Genomic DNA, 19,717 nt, shown 5'->3' with positions numbered 1-19,717 from the left:
CAGTCGTCCTATGATCCTCACTGCAAGGTTTCAGGGAGGACTGAAATCCTCCCGTCACAGCTCCTACTGATGTGTGCTTCCTGATTGTGGGCTCTCATATTTTCTTGTAATTACCAGTGAACTGCCTGAAAAAGAGCTGAAATGCTTTTCCCTCCGCCCCTGACTGGCAGGAGCACAACACCCACTGATGAATCAGGGGAGGAAGAGCTCCCACTTTGCAGGAGAAGGGTATTGGGGGAAAGGSAGGAGAGAAAACAGGGAAGAATAGCAGGCAGAGAGTTGTGGAATAAATGACATTTGTTTAAAGACACATTAGAAGATTAATGATGGCAGTTAAAATGTGGAAGCAACAGGGCCTAAGTGTAATATTAATGGAACCATTTTCTTTGCCATCTCCTGCAGGAACTCTTTGGAAGTGTTGGGGGGGAGGAGAGGAAATCACTTCACAGTAATAACTGTTATTTATATAAGAGAACAGCATTGAATGTATCAAAATGTGAGGTTTCAAGGTAATAACTGGACCCTCACAATCATTGTTATCCATTTAAAAGGCAATTTCTAGGATGGTGAATAGATGAAGGAAATAGTCCCAATCCTGAAACTGATCGTAAACAAGGTTCTTTTATTATTATTGTCATTAGTCAATTCCCAATCTAGTAAGGTTGTGTTAAGAAGAAGAAAAAGAGAAAGAACTGAGAGAGATGAAGGAGATGATAACCATCTTCACAGAATCCTGTGACCGTTTGATGGGCTTAGTCTTATGGCTTAGTCTTGGCTCCCTCTGGGGTCAATGTCAAAACTTCCATTGCAGCATCATTGCTTTATTTGCCATAGAGAGCAGAAAGTAAAATGATGATGTGGGCTTGTAGTCCTAGAGAACTGCTSCTTTTTGCCGCCTGTAGTTCACAGCTGCACTAGAGTGACTCTAGCTATTTTGCAGCCACAGGCTGAATTTATAGTGCCAGCCAAAAAGATAATGATGGCTGTAGTTGGTGGTCACCTTTTCTCACCTAATAATGGCTGTCTGCCCATCCCGTAACCAAATCACATGCATTCCTATGACGGGATTTGCAAGTGACCTTTTGCAAGAATACCCATATACCATGTGTAGCCACACAAGTTGGCCATACGAAGCCATATAAGACTGCACAGACCATGCACCRCAGGAACTGTCCTGGCAGGTTGGCTCAAACCAAGAGGCTGTTTCTGTATTTGGGTATGACTAAAATGAACATTTTGTGACTGTGCTTCACAAGCAGAAAAACTGTTTGCAGAAGCCACAAGCCCAGTGTTTTTACAGGGATCAGGTTTTGCCACAGATTCATGAATGATTCATGAGGAAGGGTTGAGGTAGCAAGGAGGGATGATAATATTCTCYGTACAGCCAAAATATAGCAATAACTTGTCCAGCTCTAATTTTGAATAACCAATGAGTTTGTGAGCAGATCACATAGATGGGTTTAAGCAAATGCTTGTCTCCCAAGCTGGCTTTACAATTCAGAGCAACTAGGTCATTTGTTAGTGCTGTATAAAACCTCTCAGACTCTGAGAGAAAATAAGAAGTTGGAAGAGGGGTGGGGGGAGGATTGTCCTGTTTTCCATAATATTTTTATTAGGATATTGTTAATCTGGAAGTTTGGGGGAGAGAYAGTGTTGCCCTGGTGGAGGTGGGACTGGGCAGCTCTCACTTTGGGAGACGTGGGAAGGATGGTAAAGCAGTCCGTCTCTCTAGGCGGGATGATGAAAACGAAATGAATCAGTGAGGGCAGCTGACACAGTTCGCTGTCTCAAGGATGTTTTCAGGGTTGTGTTATGTGAAGATGCCTTTTACAGATTTTGAGAAGGCTGCTGCTAGTGACCCTAACTCTTTGTGTGACAGCAGCCAAAGCAAATGTCCAGTGGAGAAACCTGGACCACCTACCGAAAAAAAACAAGCTAGATAAAGACTTTCTTGGTGGGAGGGTGCCATTAGCAGATATCCTTTTCTCCTGCCYCCACCCTGACCTCCCTGTTGCTACTCAGGCTTGCAAATGTCGAAACATCCGCGGTTGGGTTCTGCTCCTGTGTCTGTCCTTATTAAGGTGGTTGAAAGTGGGAGGATTTAATGATCTGAGTCGTAACTTTAATAAATGTTGCTTATTTATAACATAAAACATGGTCTGTGGATAACTATATTGTTTAATTCAGTTTATCACTGTGAACCTGATCCAGTTCCTTGCTACGTTGATGCAACTAGTTCAGTATCTTCTCTAAGATGTTTCATAATAAACTATGAGGAATGTAATTCACTCAGCCTCTGCTTTACAAGACAAGTATGTCTGATTTTGGTACTTGTCTTTCGTGACCCAGTGRTCGTGCCAGTTCTGCTCTGATCCCACCAGCCAGTCCTGCTCTGGAGTGCTGCTGCTTCCCTCATGCTTAGGATCTGAACTGGAATACGAATTCCTTTGGTTTTTTTTTGTTTGTTTGTTTTTTTTTAACTTGTTCACTTGTTTAATTTTGAGGTATGGTTTAGCCTGTGCAACTGAATTTGACTTTTTTTCTTTATCTTTTCTTTTTACCTTCTTTTCTTTCTCTTCCCTCACCTTTTCTCATTTCTGTGCATCATATTTAAAACTTCCATGTTGTGGAGATATAGGGGAATCTGTAACGAGCTCCCAGGCTGAAAGCAAAAGCTGTTTGCCTAGAAGTTGTTACTTAAGTAGAGATTGAAGAGCATTGTACAGAAAGCCTCAGAGATTCTTTGGGAAAAGTTTGAGTAACATTTAAGGCTACGTTTTAAGGCTATGCCAAGGATTCTCCAGGCAGTGTTTGTCAACTCATGTAGGAATTACCTCCACAGGGTGCTAAGACAAATTGCCTTGAGCTGGGATGTTGTGCATCACCTCAGGCACAAGAAACCCCACGTGGACTCTCCTATTCAGAAGCAGAGAGACCATAGGTCTCTGTAGATTCTTTTTCCCAAGAAGTAATCTGTCTACAGCAAAATGGGACTGCCTTTTTTTTTTTTTTTTTTTTCCCCAAATGAGAGCATCCACATGAGAGTTTAATGTACTGTAACTGATGTGCATTAGCTTCGGGTCTTAATTAAATTTAGCTTTCCTGAGTATCCTCGTGTTTCTGGGCCCCTTCAGAATGGGCATGGTAGTGCTGCTTTGCTTCATGGAGGTATGAGGACAAACACCTGAGAAACTAACAGACTGTTAAAGATGGTGGAGTTTGCAGGAGGTGCTAGAGCTGTCAGTGCTTGCGGCAGAAGATGGCATTTGGCATTCTGGCAATCTTGGTTATGTGACTGAGTCATTTCAGCTCCAGGTCTCAGAGAAGACCACTTGACTTTTGTCACTGAAGTTCTGGGGCTGCAATATGGATTTGGTGGCAGAGGGAGAGGCACAGGTACTAGTTTGGTGTTGAACGGAAGCTACTTTTTGTCTGTTCTGTAAATTTACGTGAGTGAAGAAAGAAAAAGGAGTTCTTTTTCATTAATGTGTTGTCATTTGCTTAACAAACAAGTAGGCAAAATGGGATTAGATCAGTTAGCAGTTTGCTAATTAGAGGGATGCAAAGGGAAGGAAACCATGTCAGAGTCCAGGGAAAGGAGAATCTCTGTCTCATTTTCCCATCCAGAAGCTGAAAGAAATTGAGGGAAAGGCAGAGAGGAAAAGGCAGGAAGACACTGAAGTAGCCTATTAAATTGCTGAGAGCTGAGTGGCAAAAAATAAATAAATACAGGCTGTGTAGATTGATGGAAATTGGATCTGAAAGGCTTCCACATCTGATGTGGCAGCTCTTTAGCATCTCATTTTGGTATGACTCAGCAGGAAAAGTTTTTTTCTTTTCTTTTTTCTTTCCTGACAGTGAAGCAAAGAGATGAAAACAATCCTGAAGTGCGTAAGCAAAGGGCTTGGGTCTCATTGTTTTWTAACTGGATCAAGCTTCATGTAGTTTAATTAATGCATCTACCTCTTATGTGATATGGTGAGGTTTCTGTTGTCACCTTTTCCCACCCTTGTTTATCTACTTCCACTCAGCCTCCGTGTGATCACCTGCCACTCCTAGGACCRGCTTGCAATCTGGACATTACCATCCGGGCAGAATCGGGGGACAGAGATAATAGCTGYGTTAGCCAGCTAAAGTAGAAGCTAATGGTAGAAACTGATGTTTCCTGTGGAGTAGGTGCATAGAGAAGTCACTCTAAAGGCCAATTCAGAGCACTTGCTAGGGACAGATTATTACCTATATTAGATGCTCTAAATTGCCTTCTGTAAGATTTCTGTCCTTTCTATTGACTATAAAGGCTCCAAGCAAGTTTAAAACTCCCATCTGTGTTGTGCTCAGCCACCTACCGTTGACACTGGTCTTCATTTCTCTTTCTTTTACTGTGCTTCTCATCCTGGAGAATTTTCTGTGCAACTCGACCAGAGCCAGCTTTGCATCGCCTGTCTCATTTCTTGTCTGCCTACTGTGTGCCTGAAYGAATGCTGTGTGGGAAAGGGCTGGATGATGCGTTGTGTTAGGCTTATGGGTCAGCAGTGGTGGTGCACAGATGCGCCTTTTCCTGAGCCCGCCACCCACTGACTGTGGTTAGGTTGCTTGCTCTCTTTGGCAGAGACACCCTTCTCTCAAATGCTCTGTGTATTAATAGCACTCACTTAGCTTTTGTGTTGCACTTGGATGTCCGCAGGTTGAAGCAGAAGTGTCAAGTTTCAGTGGCACAAATAGAAAGGCTAAAGTGCCAGACAAGGGCTTCCAGAGTCTTTTGGCTTATTAAGTCTGTTTATTTGCCATGTGGTCTTGTAAAACATTGGGGAGAGTGCTTTATCTCATTGTGCCTCTGCTCCTCATCCATCATAAGAGAATGAAAGTCATTCTACCTATCATTTGTCTGTCTCATATCTCTAAAGGAACTGTCGCATCTGGTATCTACACCCAGCATGGTAGATCCTTGTCTTGGATACATCTTTTAGAGATTTTTAATAGTAGCTATGGCTAATGACTTGTAGCAAGAAGAGAAACAGTGCAAAATATCTGTGAGCTTTCCACGTTGATGAGAGCAGAATGCCAGATTCCTTAGCTATTGAGATTTTTTTCCTCTTCCCACCTTGACATTGCAGATATATCCAAGGCTATTTGCTATCTTTGTATATGCAATTAATCAGCTGGCTGTGGCAAGCCTGGAACTGGGGCTTGGCACTTCTGCACTCCATCGTTTGGTCTAAGCTGTGCATACTCTGCAGTGCACTGGTATTTGCCGACCTGGGAAAAAATCAGCAAAGATGTTGCTTAGTGATGCCAAAGCCCTAGCATCCTTGAAATGAGGGAGCTGCTGAAAGAGCAAATTCACCCTAAAGGCCAAGATCTGAGGAAAGGTTAAGAGGAAAACACAAGCCCTGTTCCAAACCCCACTTACGTAAATGGAAATACATTGGCCTTATAAGTTGTCCCCAGTTCCTTTAATCCTGAAGCTTGCTGGAGGTTTGAGAAATGACTCCATCTGGAAGGTGCAAAGTATCAGGTTTGGAAATGTTGCTCTCCTTGCATCACTGACAATCAGTAAATCCTGAAGTATTTCACAGATTTGTGCGTGTGCTGGAACAGCTTTGGCTGCCACTGAAATGCAGCAACCTTATGGGATGGAGCTCCTCTGGGCTTCTGTGATGAGCTGTCTTCTAGGCACACAACATGTTTATTGTGTGAGAGAGACCGGGAAGGCATACAGAGTATCATCTGAGGGTCTGTAGCAGTTTTCTTTTTTGCCTTCCCATCCTATGGCAGTCTCTTTCCCACAGCCATGGTTGCTGCCTACTCTCAAATGCAGAATCCTACAGCTGCATTGACCATTACCTTCTCTCAAATCTGTGATAATAACTATAAATCCAGACTAATCCCCTCTGCCTTTTTTTTAACTTAGAATTTTACATGTTATTTGTCTGGAAGGGCACTTGGGATTAGTGTGGTTATTTTTCTTGTGTTTATAGTCTCTGCTAACTTAATTAAGTTCTTGCTTGTTTTGTGGTCTTGCCAAGCTTGCTGGCCCCACCAGGGCTTTCACTGCTCTCCTAACAACTGCAGCTGCTGCTGGTCACCTGAGACCATCAAAATGGGCAGAAAAGCTTCCTCTTGAAACTCCACTCAACCTGGCATTATTGAARCAGCAGATAAACAGGAAAACAATGTTCCCAAATTCAGTCAGTTTTTAGGCKGATTTCCTAAGAAAGCAAGATATAGGCAGTAGCATCGACTCTGTGCAGATATGGATAAGTGTCCATGCAGTAGCTTGAATTTCTTGGTGAAGTGCGATCCGGTTTGACAGATAGATATTTCAAAGTTGTTATATTCTAAGTTTTTGTGGAAACAGGYGACTAGATCAAGTTAAGACACCGTGTTATTGGTCCCACCAAAGGAAAGCCAGTAGATGTGGCTTCACCCTTATTAGTCCCCCAAAAATCTACACTAGAGAGCACCATTATGAATTCTGCCCACTGTAAGGAAGGCTTTGGCTTGAACAGCAAGATGTCCAGCCTAGATGTCCATGCAGAGACATRTATCTGCACCGCATGAGGCGTTGTTAACTGAGAGAATTGCCTGCTTKCTTGCTGAAATAGTTTGACACCCCCAGCAGGCTCTTTCCTCCTGGTTTCTGTTTGTCTCCACGTGCCTTTGGCAGGATCGTCTCTGGACAATGTCCCTGGCTTTTGGGATACTTTCAGGAAATGGGGGGCACTGTTGAGGTCCCACTATACTTTCTGGCTGCTTAATGTTCTCCTCCTTCCTTCTCTTTTCTGCCTACAAAACCCTGTTGATGCAAGTCGGAAGTCCCCTTTGGTTTGCTTTTCCAATCTGTCTTGCTGGAGGCCTTGCATATCGCATTCTTTGAGAGCCCTAATCATTTATTCCCTGCCTCAGCCTGACCTCGCACCTCAGGAAGGCTAAGTCATTCATTTCTCTTTCTCTGTGCTTTTCTCTCCTCATTTTTGGGAAGTCTCTCACCAGAGTTCCCTGGGGGGTTAAATAGGACTTATCTAACTGCAAATCACATTTTTTGAATTCRCAGATCAGGGCTTTATCTGCGACTGCAAATATGTCTCGAGTCTGCAGCTAAGTAAACCCATAGGACTTTTCCAGTTGGCTTTAAAGAACCTCAGTTTTCAGCCCTGCTTTTGTGCAAGAGGATGACCCCAAATGGCATTATCCAGCTCTGGACATGGCATTTCCACTTCAGGTCCCTTTCCTATTCCTTTGTGCTCTTTTGCTTCTGTCATCATGCTAAGATGGTTCACYGGCTGTCTTGTAGCAAGACTTGTGTTCAGAAAGGCAGATGATCTGTACTGGAAGAGCAGGACCTTGTCTCATTAGAGTGCTCCCCCCCCACACACACACACCCACCCTGTCAGGCCAGGGAGTGAGAGAATGAGATGAGACCTGTCTTGCAGATATCTGCTCTCAGGATGGCAGCCAAAGTGTTCCCTCTCCCACTGCTATTTGGATATGAAAAGCCATCTCCGTTTTATGGCTTGTTGTTCCKAGGAAGGTGATGGGGCTGACCCAGCTTCGTTTAAGTAACGCTAGAAATGTCACCCTTCAGCAATGGAAATCAAGCCCTTTACAATTCAATAGGCCACAAATATCTCTGCAATGGCAGGTGCTTCGGGCTTATGGACAAGAAATGCAGGAGCCCCATGCTATGCACAGGGTGAGCAAACCCTGGAGAAGAGGAGGGAGGAGGAGCCTGGCTGTGTTTTTGTTTGCCCGGGTCAGAGGGACTATGCTGGGTTGCAGAAATGAACTGCACCCGCTGATGCTTTGCATCCCAGCGCTAAGGGTTCTGCGCAGCAGGAGTGACAGGTCATCTCCCTTGCAAGGCTCAGAGAGGACAGAGGAGCACTGCAACACAGCCGTTCATCTTCCTGGAAACTCCCCATTTTAGGGAATGTTGTTTTGGTTTTATTTTATGTACACAGAGCAGTTATTAAAGAAGAGGAAAAAGAGGTTGCATTTTAAGCAGTAGGAACTAAAGCYTTGAGCTCTTTTTATCGTGCTTCCGCTTCTCTTTCTCTCCTGAATTGACTCTCTGGATAGCAGAAATGAGAGGGAAGCTCCATTTAAATGCAGATTTTAGGTGTTGGCCAAGAGCAATAAATAGCCCTCTGCTACACTGATCAGACAAACATTATCAAGTCTCTTTGTCCATGAAGGAGAGAGTTTATGTTATTAGTTTTTTTTCCCCCTCGATGAGATCCTTTTTCCTCTCAGAGTAATAGCATACTGATGATTTTTTGTTTTATTTTTAAGCAGCACTTCAGAGATTATAATGGAAACACAATCCCACCTGTTTCTCCACCGGAGCTATACTTGACAGCCTCATAATGAGGAAGCTGACAAATTTCTTATATTTAACTGTATTGACAGCCTGAAGGGTTGATACCGAATCTAGCAGAGGGGAAACTTGCAAAATAAGGCAACTTTGCAGCCCTTTTTAATTAGCTGCTCCCCACAGATGAGCCTAGTTACTCTCGTTTCTGAGCTACTTTGGGGGGAGTAAAGTCAGGAGGTGTTTCAGGTGGGTCCAGATGCTGGTGGCAGTGCAGCCAGTGGGCGAATGCCCAGGAGCAGGAGGCAGGGCGGGAGGGGGAGGATGGGGGTGATTCTTCTCAACCCTAGGGTGTCTCCTGCAGCTGATGTGTCCTAGCAGGACCTCTGCACTTTGAGGAACGGTGTGTTTTGTGGTATGTCTTTGATACGAAGGGTTCTTGGTTTTGAGAACAAGAACAGTTCTGTTCAAGTGCTCTTCCGTGCGAGCTCCTAGATCTGGCAGAACTTGCATTACTATTTCTAATTCGAGAGTCTGTTTGCTATGGGAACATAAAGGATTTGGGGAAGTATGTTTGTAGTATAAATTAGAAGAGGTTGTAAGTGTGATCTTACCTGTCAGAGGAAAGACCTGAGAAATCATGGATGGATTCATAAYTTTTTAACTTGGAGGGAGAGATTACAGAAAGCGAAATATTTTCTGTTTGCTAAGCCAGTGCTTTGTTAAATCTGCATGTTCAAGCCACYGGACTAGAGATGGCAGTTGAGTTTTTGAGTATGGCTTTACATCTCAACAGTATAAAAAGCATTTGAGGAAAGTTAAAAGACTTAATAAACTTAATAGGGAAAGGTCAGCTGAACACTGTTTATTGTGTAGTATATAAACCTCCCAGTAACATCTGTTCCCTATTATTGTTGTAAAAAAGCTACTTCTTTAGATCCTGGTAGCGTTCTGGATGAAGCAGGAGAGGCAGTAAGGCGTGCGGGGGTGCTGGGCTTGTCGGCGTGCGTGTGCTGACCTGGAGCACGCTGGAGGGGCCTCGGGGGAGCGGGAGGACGGAGACTTTCCGCTCTTTTAGCACTGGTTGAAACCCAACTGAGGATGGGAAAATGATTGAATTTCAGTGTCCTCTAGCGCATTTAATAGGATGAGTTGCTCTGTCTCAGCCCCACTCCAGGAAGACAGCTGTCTACAGCCCTAAAACCATGCAGGCTGACAGCACTGCCCATCTACCCTTGTCAGCTCCTCCAGAAAATAGGAGGAGGGCTGAGCTCTCTCAGGAGGAATCACCTTCCTCCTCCTACAGACAGGGGCTTCTTCAGGGTAAGAGGAGAAAAGGCAGAAGACTTTCAGGTATGTGCCTTTCATGCTGCTCTAGCTGTGCTCTGCTTTAGCGTAGGGAAAGCACYACAGCCGAACGTCAGTACAGCAGGCTCTTCCGTCCGTGCGAAGGCAATCTGCCCTGCGGAGCGCGTGGTGGCCCGGTGCGTGCTGACACGCGCGCGCATGCACACACAAACACAACCACGGCTCCCWTCAGAGACCCCGATTCCTGCCTAGCCGTCCCCATCGTGTTTGCCTGCCTCTATGGGGCTGGAGAAATCACAGAGGGGGTTTCTTATGGAAARGTAATGAATGAATTTTTGTTTGCCTCAGAGGAGTGACCGCTGTCATGTCATTTAGCACTTCTTTGGCTCCCTGGAGTCTGGTGTTTTGCAAATTTCTTTTTGTAGTTCTTACTGTCACATCATTAACTCTGAGTGCTTAATTATAAATTTGTGTTTGATGGAAATTTGCGATTAAAATGTCACTTATTGCTCAAATTTTGAGCAGCTGTAACCTAACTATTTCCAAAGAATATCCGAATGCATAAATTCTTTTGGTTTGTAGTACCTTGGGTTTGTGCTTTCTGTGCTAGTTGTTATGAAAATTTTGGCATACTGAGTTTAAAAAAATGTACTTTTATAAAAGCAGTGTTTATCTGTTATGATCAGAATGTCCAATGGGAAAAGATGTTTCCAACTAGCTCTTGAGAAATGCTCAGCATCTGCTAGTCCTTGTTGACTTCACTTGAAGTAGTCCAAGTCTTGAAGTTCCCTGTGAAGTTCTAATGGTGCTGAATGAGGCATCGTGGACCCAGGTGCTCCTGACTACCTCTGAAGGATTTCCTTCATGATTTGTGGAGAAGGTACTCTAAATTGGAGACATTTATTATGATGGGAGGAGAGAAGTGATTTCTGAGGCTAACAAAGTTCAAAGACTTTGCTGTAAGTTTTCAGAATTAAAGATTTACTTGATGCATCTTCACATATTTAATAGACAGSAATAGATGAAAGGGAATTTAAATAAAGATTTTAGTTCATACTTAATAACGCTGCTATTAGATGAGCTTTGGCACCGCATCCCAAGACATAAAGTTTTAAAATCAACCTTTTTTTAAACATTAAATGACCTTTTTCATCCGCTAGCTGCAATAAATAAAGATTAGTTCAGCCTCATTACCCAGTCCTTTCTGTGGGCTGGTTTAATATTTGGCAAAACTAACTAGTCTCCCAAAATGCAAGCAGACAATTTTTGTGGGGGTTCTGCCGCGAGCCCTGCAGGAAGATGGGAAGCTGTAATGTAGTTTGATTAGTGGCTGGTTTATGAGAGTGTCACCACCACCTCTAGGATGAGATTCAAGCTGTCTGGCTGTGTCCCSTGTGTCACTTAGTGTGAAAAGTAACCCAAATTTCCTTTTCACTCAAATCTCTGTGGGGGTTTGTGCGTACTTTATCCCTTCTACTGCCTGGATTTGAAGATGGTTGCTGTTTGAAGCAAGAGTGACTGAAAAGAAGGACGTTGAAGGTCTCTCCTTGCTCATCAAGCTGAGATGCAAAGTGCCCGTGGCTTCCAGTAAGGGCTTCGCATCTGGCGGAGTGTCTGTGGTCTGCTGGGCGGCTGAAGCACAACCTCTGGCATCTGCAGGCCTGGTGGGCATGATGTTGAGGTGGTTTCCACTTGGTGCTCTAGCAGAGGACAGCAAGCCCTGGTACCTGTTTCCACTTGTTCGGATGCATTGCAATTAGGGCCCTGGGCAGAGGTGGGGGCTCCGTTGATATTGCTGCCCTCAGGGAGGGTGAGTCACCTCTCCAGCTCCTCTTTGCCTTCCTGGGACTGAGTGGACAGTTTTGTTTCCTCTCGTTTCAGCCTGACTTGCTTTTCTGAAAACTGCCGCTTGCTTCTGGGCTCTTTCCCTTTCCTTATGTTTTTGCTCCCAAGTCAGGCTGCAAAGTTCAATTGCAGTCAGAGCTGAGTAGGGAAGGTTTCTTCTCCCTCTTTCCCCCTCAGGTATAGGAAAGTTTTCAAGGTTTCTAGAAAGAAAAGTAAAAAAACCTTTCCTGAGTAGAGGCAAAAAAAATCATTCTGCAAATGTTTGTGCCTAGCTGACCTGAGATAATTATTTTAAATGCTTCAGTCTCAACTCTTTATTTTTAAAATGAATCTAGCTGTATGATAATGGAAATGCATTTTGTTTGAAAATTGACAACTGAAGAATTGAATATTCAAGAAAACGTCTGATTTAATGATTTTGAGGCTTTAATTGCAAAATGATAAATCTAAGAAAGTTGACATACATTCCCCCACCACTGATCTTTCATTTGGATATGTCAGCACCTTGCATTTAAGACGTGTTTTGGGATGTTCATCATATTCAGCATGTTGCTCTACTCTCTCCTGGAAGCAGAGCCGTAGCGCAAAGCTCATATGGAAGCTTCGAGTCATTTTGGAGCTGGAAGCTTTGATAGGAAGTGGAAAGAGGAAGTAGGGCTTATTTAAGACTTTATCTTTTTTTGCCTTTCTGCTCCAGCTTTCCTAGAGAAGCAGGGAATTGATGAGCAAGCTGCTTGTTTTGGGGCACATTTCTCTCCTGGCTTCTTTGTAATTAAGAGTAGTCATCAGCCGCATCAACTTCTTAAAAAACCTATGATCCAAGCTCCTGGCCTTAGAGGAAAGCACAGCCTTTTTGCTTACCTAATGAGATTAAGATTAACTGTCCTAGCTTTGCAGATAATGATGGTGCTTGCATGTTAGAGGAGCAGAGGTGATGGTGCTGCCTGAAGGACTGGGACTGTGTGCCAAGACATCTGTGCATATCTCACAACAAGTATTACTGTGTGTTTCCTTATCAGTTCTTGGTTCCATTTCACGCTCTTAAAACTGGGAAACAGGAAAAGTGGGTTCCTGAGTGAATCAGTATGTGTAGCCCCAAATGTGTGCATCCTTTTSTCTATAGCTGTCCAGCTGTGCATCACGCATACGCATGCACGCACTACCCTCTACTTCCCCCACGCCCAGCACAGTGTCTGGCACTGATAATGCTTCCGTATGTGCTGGGTATGTAGTAGCTATATCAGATGCTCTGGTCGGATGATTACAATCAGTCCACTTAGAGRGGTTAAAGAATTTCTGGTTCATTGGCTGCGAGTTTCTGCCCACCAGCCGGCAGGCTGTCCCTGACTGTGGAGTGCACTCCTACACGTCCTGATGCAGAGTACATCACGGTCGCCTGGACCACTTTTGCCTAACCRGTGGATTTGATATCTAGGTATTTTCCATGTGATTTATTTTCTGATTCACAAACAGTAGTGCACAAGGTAAATTTCTTGACAGACCTTAAGTTATATAAAATACAGGATTGATCAAAAATCAGTTTTTTAGATATCTGTCCTTAGAGTCGAGCTAAATATCTGTCTCCAAATGGCAGAAGGTTTTTTCTGTTGCACTGCCCATCTCCCTTGATCTCTCCTTGCCCTCCGATRTATAGGTGTGTAAGATCCTGCCAGGATTTCCTAGCAAACTCTGTTTGTTTACAAGTTAGCAAATGCTAACCTGCAAAAAGAAGAGATGAACAGAGATGAACAAAGATGATTTGTTAGCTATCCAAATACTCCAGGAACAAGTAATTAATAATGAAGTTGCTAAAACTCTGTTGTTGTTGTATCAYGTTTTAGCATAGCAAGGTTCAGTGAGGGTAGTGTGTGCCAGACTGGAGTGTTTCTCATTCGAGCAGTTCACATGGTCACCTGCGTGCGTGCGCATGTACGTGTGTTCACGCAYAGATCTGGAGCTGGATTTGCGCTGTGCTCTTTTGTCTTCTCCAGCTTTCCCTGTAAGCTTGTGCACTATTGCCATTACATCTATTGGGAACTCCATGTGCTCGCCCATGAGGAGCCTCTTCCGCCGCCAGTTTATACGTTTCAGATGAGGCGATGGGGAGCTTAATGCCTTCTAAAGTAATGGCTGTGTGTGAAATGAAACTTTAGATCTTACRGACTATTTTGGGGCTCTCCTGCCAGCCCAGCCTGAGCTGTGAATACCTGGTTGCTGAGCCTGTGGGAGAGGCATCTCTAGAGCTGTGTCATAGGAGAGAAGATGCCATGGAGCCAAGCTGAGGGAGGCTGAGAAAAGAGCTCTAGATTTGGGTGCARATCTGCTAGGATATTAGACTCTGTAAAAAGAGCCGTCCCTCACAGTGGTATCACTGGTGAACGAGAGACCATCAATCATGCCTGTACCTGCGTACCTCCTTGGAAGCATAGCATCCCTGTGGCCTCGTTAGCTCAGGATTARCTAATTAGCAGAGTCACCATCCAGCAAGTGGCTTCACTGGCTGTGTGCATGTCCTGCAGCCCAGCCCAGATTCTCCTGGTGACAGAAAACCTTTCAGCCTCCTGCTCTGCAAGGAGCCTCCTGCTCTCCCTTGAGGTCAGATGGCAGCACTGCTGCCTGYCCTGGAGCTGGTGAGTGCAAAGGAGAGAGTAAGCTAGCAGTCAGGATGGACTGAGGGTCTGATGAACAGTATGGTTGCTGTGATGGAGACAGGAAAACCAGCTGAGTGATTATCAGGAGGCTTTACTCACAGCTAGGGATTGCTTCTATATTTTTCTCCTTTTTTTCTTCTTTGCTGATTACTTCTTCTTACTTTGGTCCTGGTTAGCTGTCTTCAAAATATGTGCATGCTTGGTCTGTGCTCTCACCCTTTGGTCTTACAGAGGCAATGTACCTCCAGGTAATAGCCAGTTTGCTTTATTTCAGCTGTCAGTTGATTTGCATGTTTTATTCTGCCTTAAAAAAAAAAAAAAGAGGAAAGCTTCTACAGAAAAATGATGCCTTTCAAAGCTTTAACAAGGCACCCACCTGCTGTAGTTCGTTCCATGTTTCCCTGACACACAAACCAACAGAGCCCCACTAATCCCTACATTGCCAACCTATGCAGTGCAGGGCCTGATTCAGCTTTGAGCTGGGACTCGGTTTACACCTGAGCAGTTCTTTTGAGTGGCGTCGCTCCCTTCGAGGTGACTTTGGAAAGGGAAGATGAGCATTGGTGCCTTTCTAATATGCACAACAAAAAACGATGCTGCTCTTCCCTGGATAAGATTGAATAGCTGCATGCTGGAATGAGATCTCGTATTAGCAAGGATAAGCCTACTGGGGTGCAGAAAGTCCTGCCAGCTCGTAAAGAAACACTATGATTAATGCTTCCCTCCAGTTTCTTTTTTGCCTTCTATCAAGAAAATGAAAATAAAAATAATACCCCACGTTATCTGCCTCTGCCTAGTGCAGATTTGAGTGGGCAGGCCCAGGAGCTGAGTTCAGGAGTCAAGTGCTTTCTGTTTGAAAAATATTTGTCCCTTCCCACCCACTGCTGCCCACTTGGCTTCCTGAAATATTCCAGCTACGAGAGCCGACCTGCTGCTTCGGCGCCGCGCGGCCCGAACGAGCGGAGGGGGTTTTTGGGGGGGTGCCCAGCTCGGGGCCGCTCCGGGGGCTGCCTCGGCGGGGCTCCGCCGGCRGGCGAGAGCGGACCTGACGGCTGTCGTGTGCTCCCCAGCTGCCGTGCTGGATGACCCGATGGAGTGCAGCAGAGGGGAGAGGCTCTCCATCACCCTGGCGAAGAACCGCATCAACCGCGCGCCGGACAGAGCGGGGAAAGCCAAAGTGGAGGTGGACATCTTCGAGCTGCTGCGAGACAGCGAATACGAGACGGCCGAAACCAGTAAGTGCAGCCACGTGCTGCTGGCGTCGCTGCTCCGGGCAGCGCTTCGCGGTCCGCAGGTGGGAGACGCTGTGGGCGAGTTCAGTGCGATTATATTATTTTTAAAACCCCACTAAATGCCGCATGTTGACAAGCGGGATGGCTCTTCCGGCACTTCAGACCGGCAGTGGATTTGTCTGCGCAAAGTGGAATTTTTAAGTCATGTTTAAAATTGTGTACATTGAAATGAGCTATTTTTGAAAGAGCAGTATTCATTCTGTGTTGTTTTAAATTCCTTCAGTGCAAGCAGATTTCGAGTATAGGTGTTCCTTTAGAGGCCCAATATGGCAAGCCATGTGCTTACGAGTGAAAAACCTTGATTGTCGGTGTCTYGCAGACCCCTCAGGAGCCGTAGTTTCTACACACAAGTGGGAAAAATCCCTTGCCAGAAGATTATTTCCCTTTAGAATAACATTTAAGACAACCTTTAGGGTTCAGAGGAGGGCTATAAGTTTTTCTTTTTTACAAATTGGCCTGAAAAAGCTGGAGAAATTTTAARTAACAGCGATGTTAGCCTAGTTTCCCTGTGGCTTTTGGTTCCAGGTCTGTATAACGTGTAGTGTACTGGAAAGTTGTGGTAGTATGTTGTGTTTATAAATGGTCCTCTGTGTGTGTGTGTTTTTTTTTTGTTTGTTTTTTTTCCCATAGCTTTGGGCTCGATTCTGCACGGTGCTGAGCGCCTGTGTGCCTGGGAAGTCGGACGGGTGCTCAGCACCGCTCGGGAGCGGGTCTCGGGTGACTCGCCGAACAGAGCCCGCAGCCGATCGCTGCTCCGGTTAGCGCGTGCGCCCTTTATGGAAGCGTTCGGCTAGTAAAGAGGGTAAATCCGGCCTCGGTGGCCAGGACAGCTGTTCCAGGCGGAAGGGGCAGGAAAAGCCTTGTGTGCATGTTTCCAGGTCCATTCCCACTTTTCCCCCTAAAATATCCCAGATCTCCCGGCAAGCCTCCTAGGAAAGGAGGAAATTTCTTCCTTGGTTTGCTTTGCCCTTTTGTGTCCAGCTTTGAGAGAAACAGAAGCATTTTTAGTTCCYTTTCCTTTCTCATAAATCTCCTTTATGTAGCACCATTTTTATTATTTAACCTCTCTCAGGAAACAGGCCGGATAACAAAGTGACCCCAGAGCTGTGGTAAAGCTCTTGAGCTGGATTTCTTTGTCGCTCGCACCCATGTGCTGTTGTTCAGGATTATTTTTTTGTCAAAACATTTTTTGAGCAGAAAAATACTAATTTGTTGAGAGTGAAGTATTCTGCAAGGATGTGTTGATTTCAGCAGACATGGTGTCTTGGGAAAAAATGGAAATGAGATAACCGAGAAAGAGGCAATCTTCCTTTTTGAATTTTYGCTTGACGATTTTCTTTGTTTTGTCTACTTTTTATATTCTGTAAGTCAAAGTTAGAATTTGGAGCAAAATGTTTTGATTTTGGTGAAGTGAGACTTCAGAGAAAATTTTACARTATGTTTTTGCCTTTTCTCCAGGGGGAAAAGTGTCTTGAAGTATTCCTCATGAAAAGAAAAATCTGGATACTGCATGGCTCAGCTATTAATGTCGCTAAAGTTGTTYTTCATTTACACTGATAGTAGAGGAGAATCAGATCCTTTAACTTAGATTTCAAGGCTATCATAGTTTTCAAATGGCTGCCTTCTCAGCTTTAACACAGCACTCATACTTGCTATTACGTGTAATATTAATAAAGGTAGTTTAGATGTTTTAACCTGTGACTGCAAAGCTGTTACACATCTGCTTAATATTGTTCTCAAATTTCATGCCCTTTGAATCAATCTTAAATATCACAGCTAGTATGTTTAGTTGACTGTTGCGAGGAATGTTCTTATTACATCCCATCAGTGATTTTTCACATACAATTAATGCTTTCAGAGAAGAAGCAGTCTTTGTGAGATAGTTTTTATTTTAATGTTGAGCTATTTTCCCTTTTCTTTCTTCTTTATTTTTCCGGACTGACTCAGGCATCTTACTATTAGGGGAGCACAAAATTCACAATTCCTACAGCGGGTAAAAAATGAGTTGATCTTAATCACAGTCATGCATGATTTGCTATTTCAACTTTGTATATGAAGGAAGACAAACATTGTCTGTTCCTGTAAGCAACATCTGTAAATTACTGTGTTTTGAAATGAGTTTCTAGAGAAAGGATATGGAGAGCTGTTTTGCCATTATAAGCGAAACCCGTTTTCTCTGTGTGTTTGATGTTTAAACTCCTTTTGCAGATAACCAAAATGGTTTGTTTAATCATGTTTTTATCTAAAATGCCTCGTTCCCTTTGAGATCCAGGGAGGGGTYGGATTTTCCACTTATCACCCTGTCTCTGGTTGTTTTATGTATTTGAGTCTTCTGAGACGCTTTCTGTTGCTAATCCAAACATCTCGGGGCAGGTCAGCAGTTAGAGTGAGCAATTAGGGGGATTTTAATTTCCGTTTATTCGCGCAAACCTTCCGAAGAGCCCGATCCGTCCGCTCCGCGACCGTGGCAGTGACCGTGCCGGCGTTGCTGTCGGGTTTCGCGTAGCCCGCTCCAGGTGGTGGGCGGCTGCAGGCTGCCGCTGGGACCCGCGCGATGCGTCGGAGCAGTCCCTGCGCCGCGGGAGGCACTGTCCCCAGCGCCTTCTGGTCGCGCACTTGGCAATTTTAGTATGAGAGCCGAGTCCTGACCGAGTCGTGGAAATGTTAAGGTAATTGCATACCTTCCCCGCTCATTTATTTTCAATTAGAGCCAGGAATCGTCTTTGCTTGCTGTTTTAAGCCCTTGTATCAGGCAGCTGTACGCGGTGAACACGGCGCTGTGTCTGTGCCATGGGTGGATGCTCTCCCTAGAGCACTCTCAGCCCTGCTTTGTACAGGGAAAGCTCGTGTAAATGCTTGCAGAGCTGAGCAGGAAGCAAGGATATATCCTGCACAGTGTATTGCTTATGTGGCATCCACAGGTTGAAATACGAGCAGACCCCCGTGGCACGAGTGACGCTAGTGTCTGTGGTTTTCTGCTTGGTCAATGCTGTCTGAAGTTCATGCAAGTTATCAGGGATGAATTTGTGGTTCAGGGCCGACATTCCCACATTCCTGCGAGTGCTTGTGTGAATCCATGATGCGGGATGGTAGCAGGGGTAAACCTCTGCCTGTAGAGGCTAACAGCATCGGGTAATGTTCTGAAATAGGAAATGTGAATTACAAGAGCAGCTCTGCCAACATGGTCTAAGGCTGTGCCTCAGGCGTCTCCACTTTGTTTCCATTCATTTTCCTCATTTCCACTGGATGTTTCACCCTTGCAGTGATAAGCTGGTTCCCTTTTCTCTGACAGTAGTTACAACTCTGTTGCTATGACTACTTAACCCACTTTTTGTTCTTGGCTACCAGAGACAAGAGGAAAAGTGTCTGACAAACTTTCTCCTGCATGCACAGCAAAATTTCCCCTAGGACTTTTGCCTCTATGTCCTGTGGATAAACAGGACCCAGAGCACCTTCCTCCTTGATGCTGAATGCAGAAAACCAAAGGGTCGGGTGCAGCCTGGAGGGACTGATGAGTGCTGCTGAAATAGAGTGCAAACCTTTCAAATCGCTGCTGCTCTTATTTGAAAAGAACTACTGAAGAGGTGTAAGTGCCTGTAAATTTTTAAGCGCAGAGGAAAAGCAAGCATTGGATTCCTTTGAAGATGCTGCAGAAAACCTGCTATGTCCTGCAGTTATGACTGTTTTGATGATTAACAGCCAAAAAATATGTTTTGGTTTGAATTTTTCTAGCTTCTTTTCCCAGCTGTTGAATCTAGATAACTTTTTTACAATCATTACAAAAGCTTGTCTGGCATATAAGCCAAAGTCCTAAAGTAAGGAATATGCTCAGGAACAAAACCAGCCATTTGATATTAAAGGGACAGTATCTTCAAAACGTCAGCTTTTTGATACAGTGATTTGGGAGTTTTTGCACGTGGAAATGTTGTGACATTGCTCTTTCCGGGGCTGATAACTTGTGGTGCCTTGCCTATGCTCCATGGCATCCTCTTTTCTCAGAAAGGATGGTAGAGCAAATGTGGCCGTGCGTGTCTGTTGTTGCTGTGGCTTCTGCTGTCCAGTTAGAAAGGAGCCACGTGTACGGCAGCACCGAGCCAGGCAGGCGGCCTGATCTTCCAGAGTAAGGAAGGGCCCCGCACCTTGGAGWCGACCCTTGCAGAGTCCTGAGGTTCAGAGGCTCTTGCCTCTGTCTGTAAGGCTTTGCTCAGGCAAACTGCTCTAGCGGAGCGTTTCTGAACCACGTGGTTGATTTGAGTTCCAGCAGGGAGGTGACACCAGCTGGGGTAGTTCTTGGAGTGCCACTTAGCTAA

The 19,717-nt window shown here is 44.8% G+C and overlaps 1 protein-coding gene across 1 annotated transcript in view; it reads left to right on the top strand.

The window, feature by feature from the left end:
• GRIK4 (glutamate ionotropic receptor kainate type subunit 4) overlaps positions 1–19,717 on the top strand; it is a 138,984-nt gene that overhangs the window by 45,086 nt on the left and 74,181 nt on the right. The window contains exon 2 of the mRNA XM_085316835.1: positions 15,186–15,350. Within this exon, the coding sequence (XP_085172961.1) occupies positions 15,186–15,350 (165 nt within the window). The remainder of the gene's footprint in view (positions 1–15,185; positions 15,351–19,717) is intronic.

Source organism: Rhea americana, unplaced genomic scaffold (assembly GCF_003343005.1).
Source record: "Rhea americana isolate MKP2758 unplaced genomic scaffold, rheAme1 scaffold_48, whole genome shotgun sequence".
NCBI lineage: Eukaryota > Metazoa > Chordata > Aves > Rheiformes > Rheidae > Rhea > Rhea americana.
This window is presented reverse-complemented; position numbering and strand designations above follow the sequence as displayed.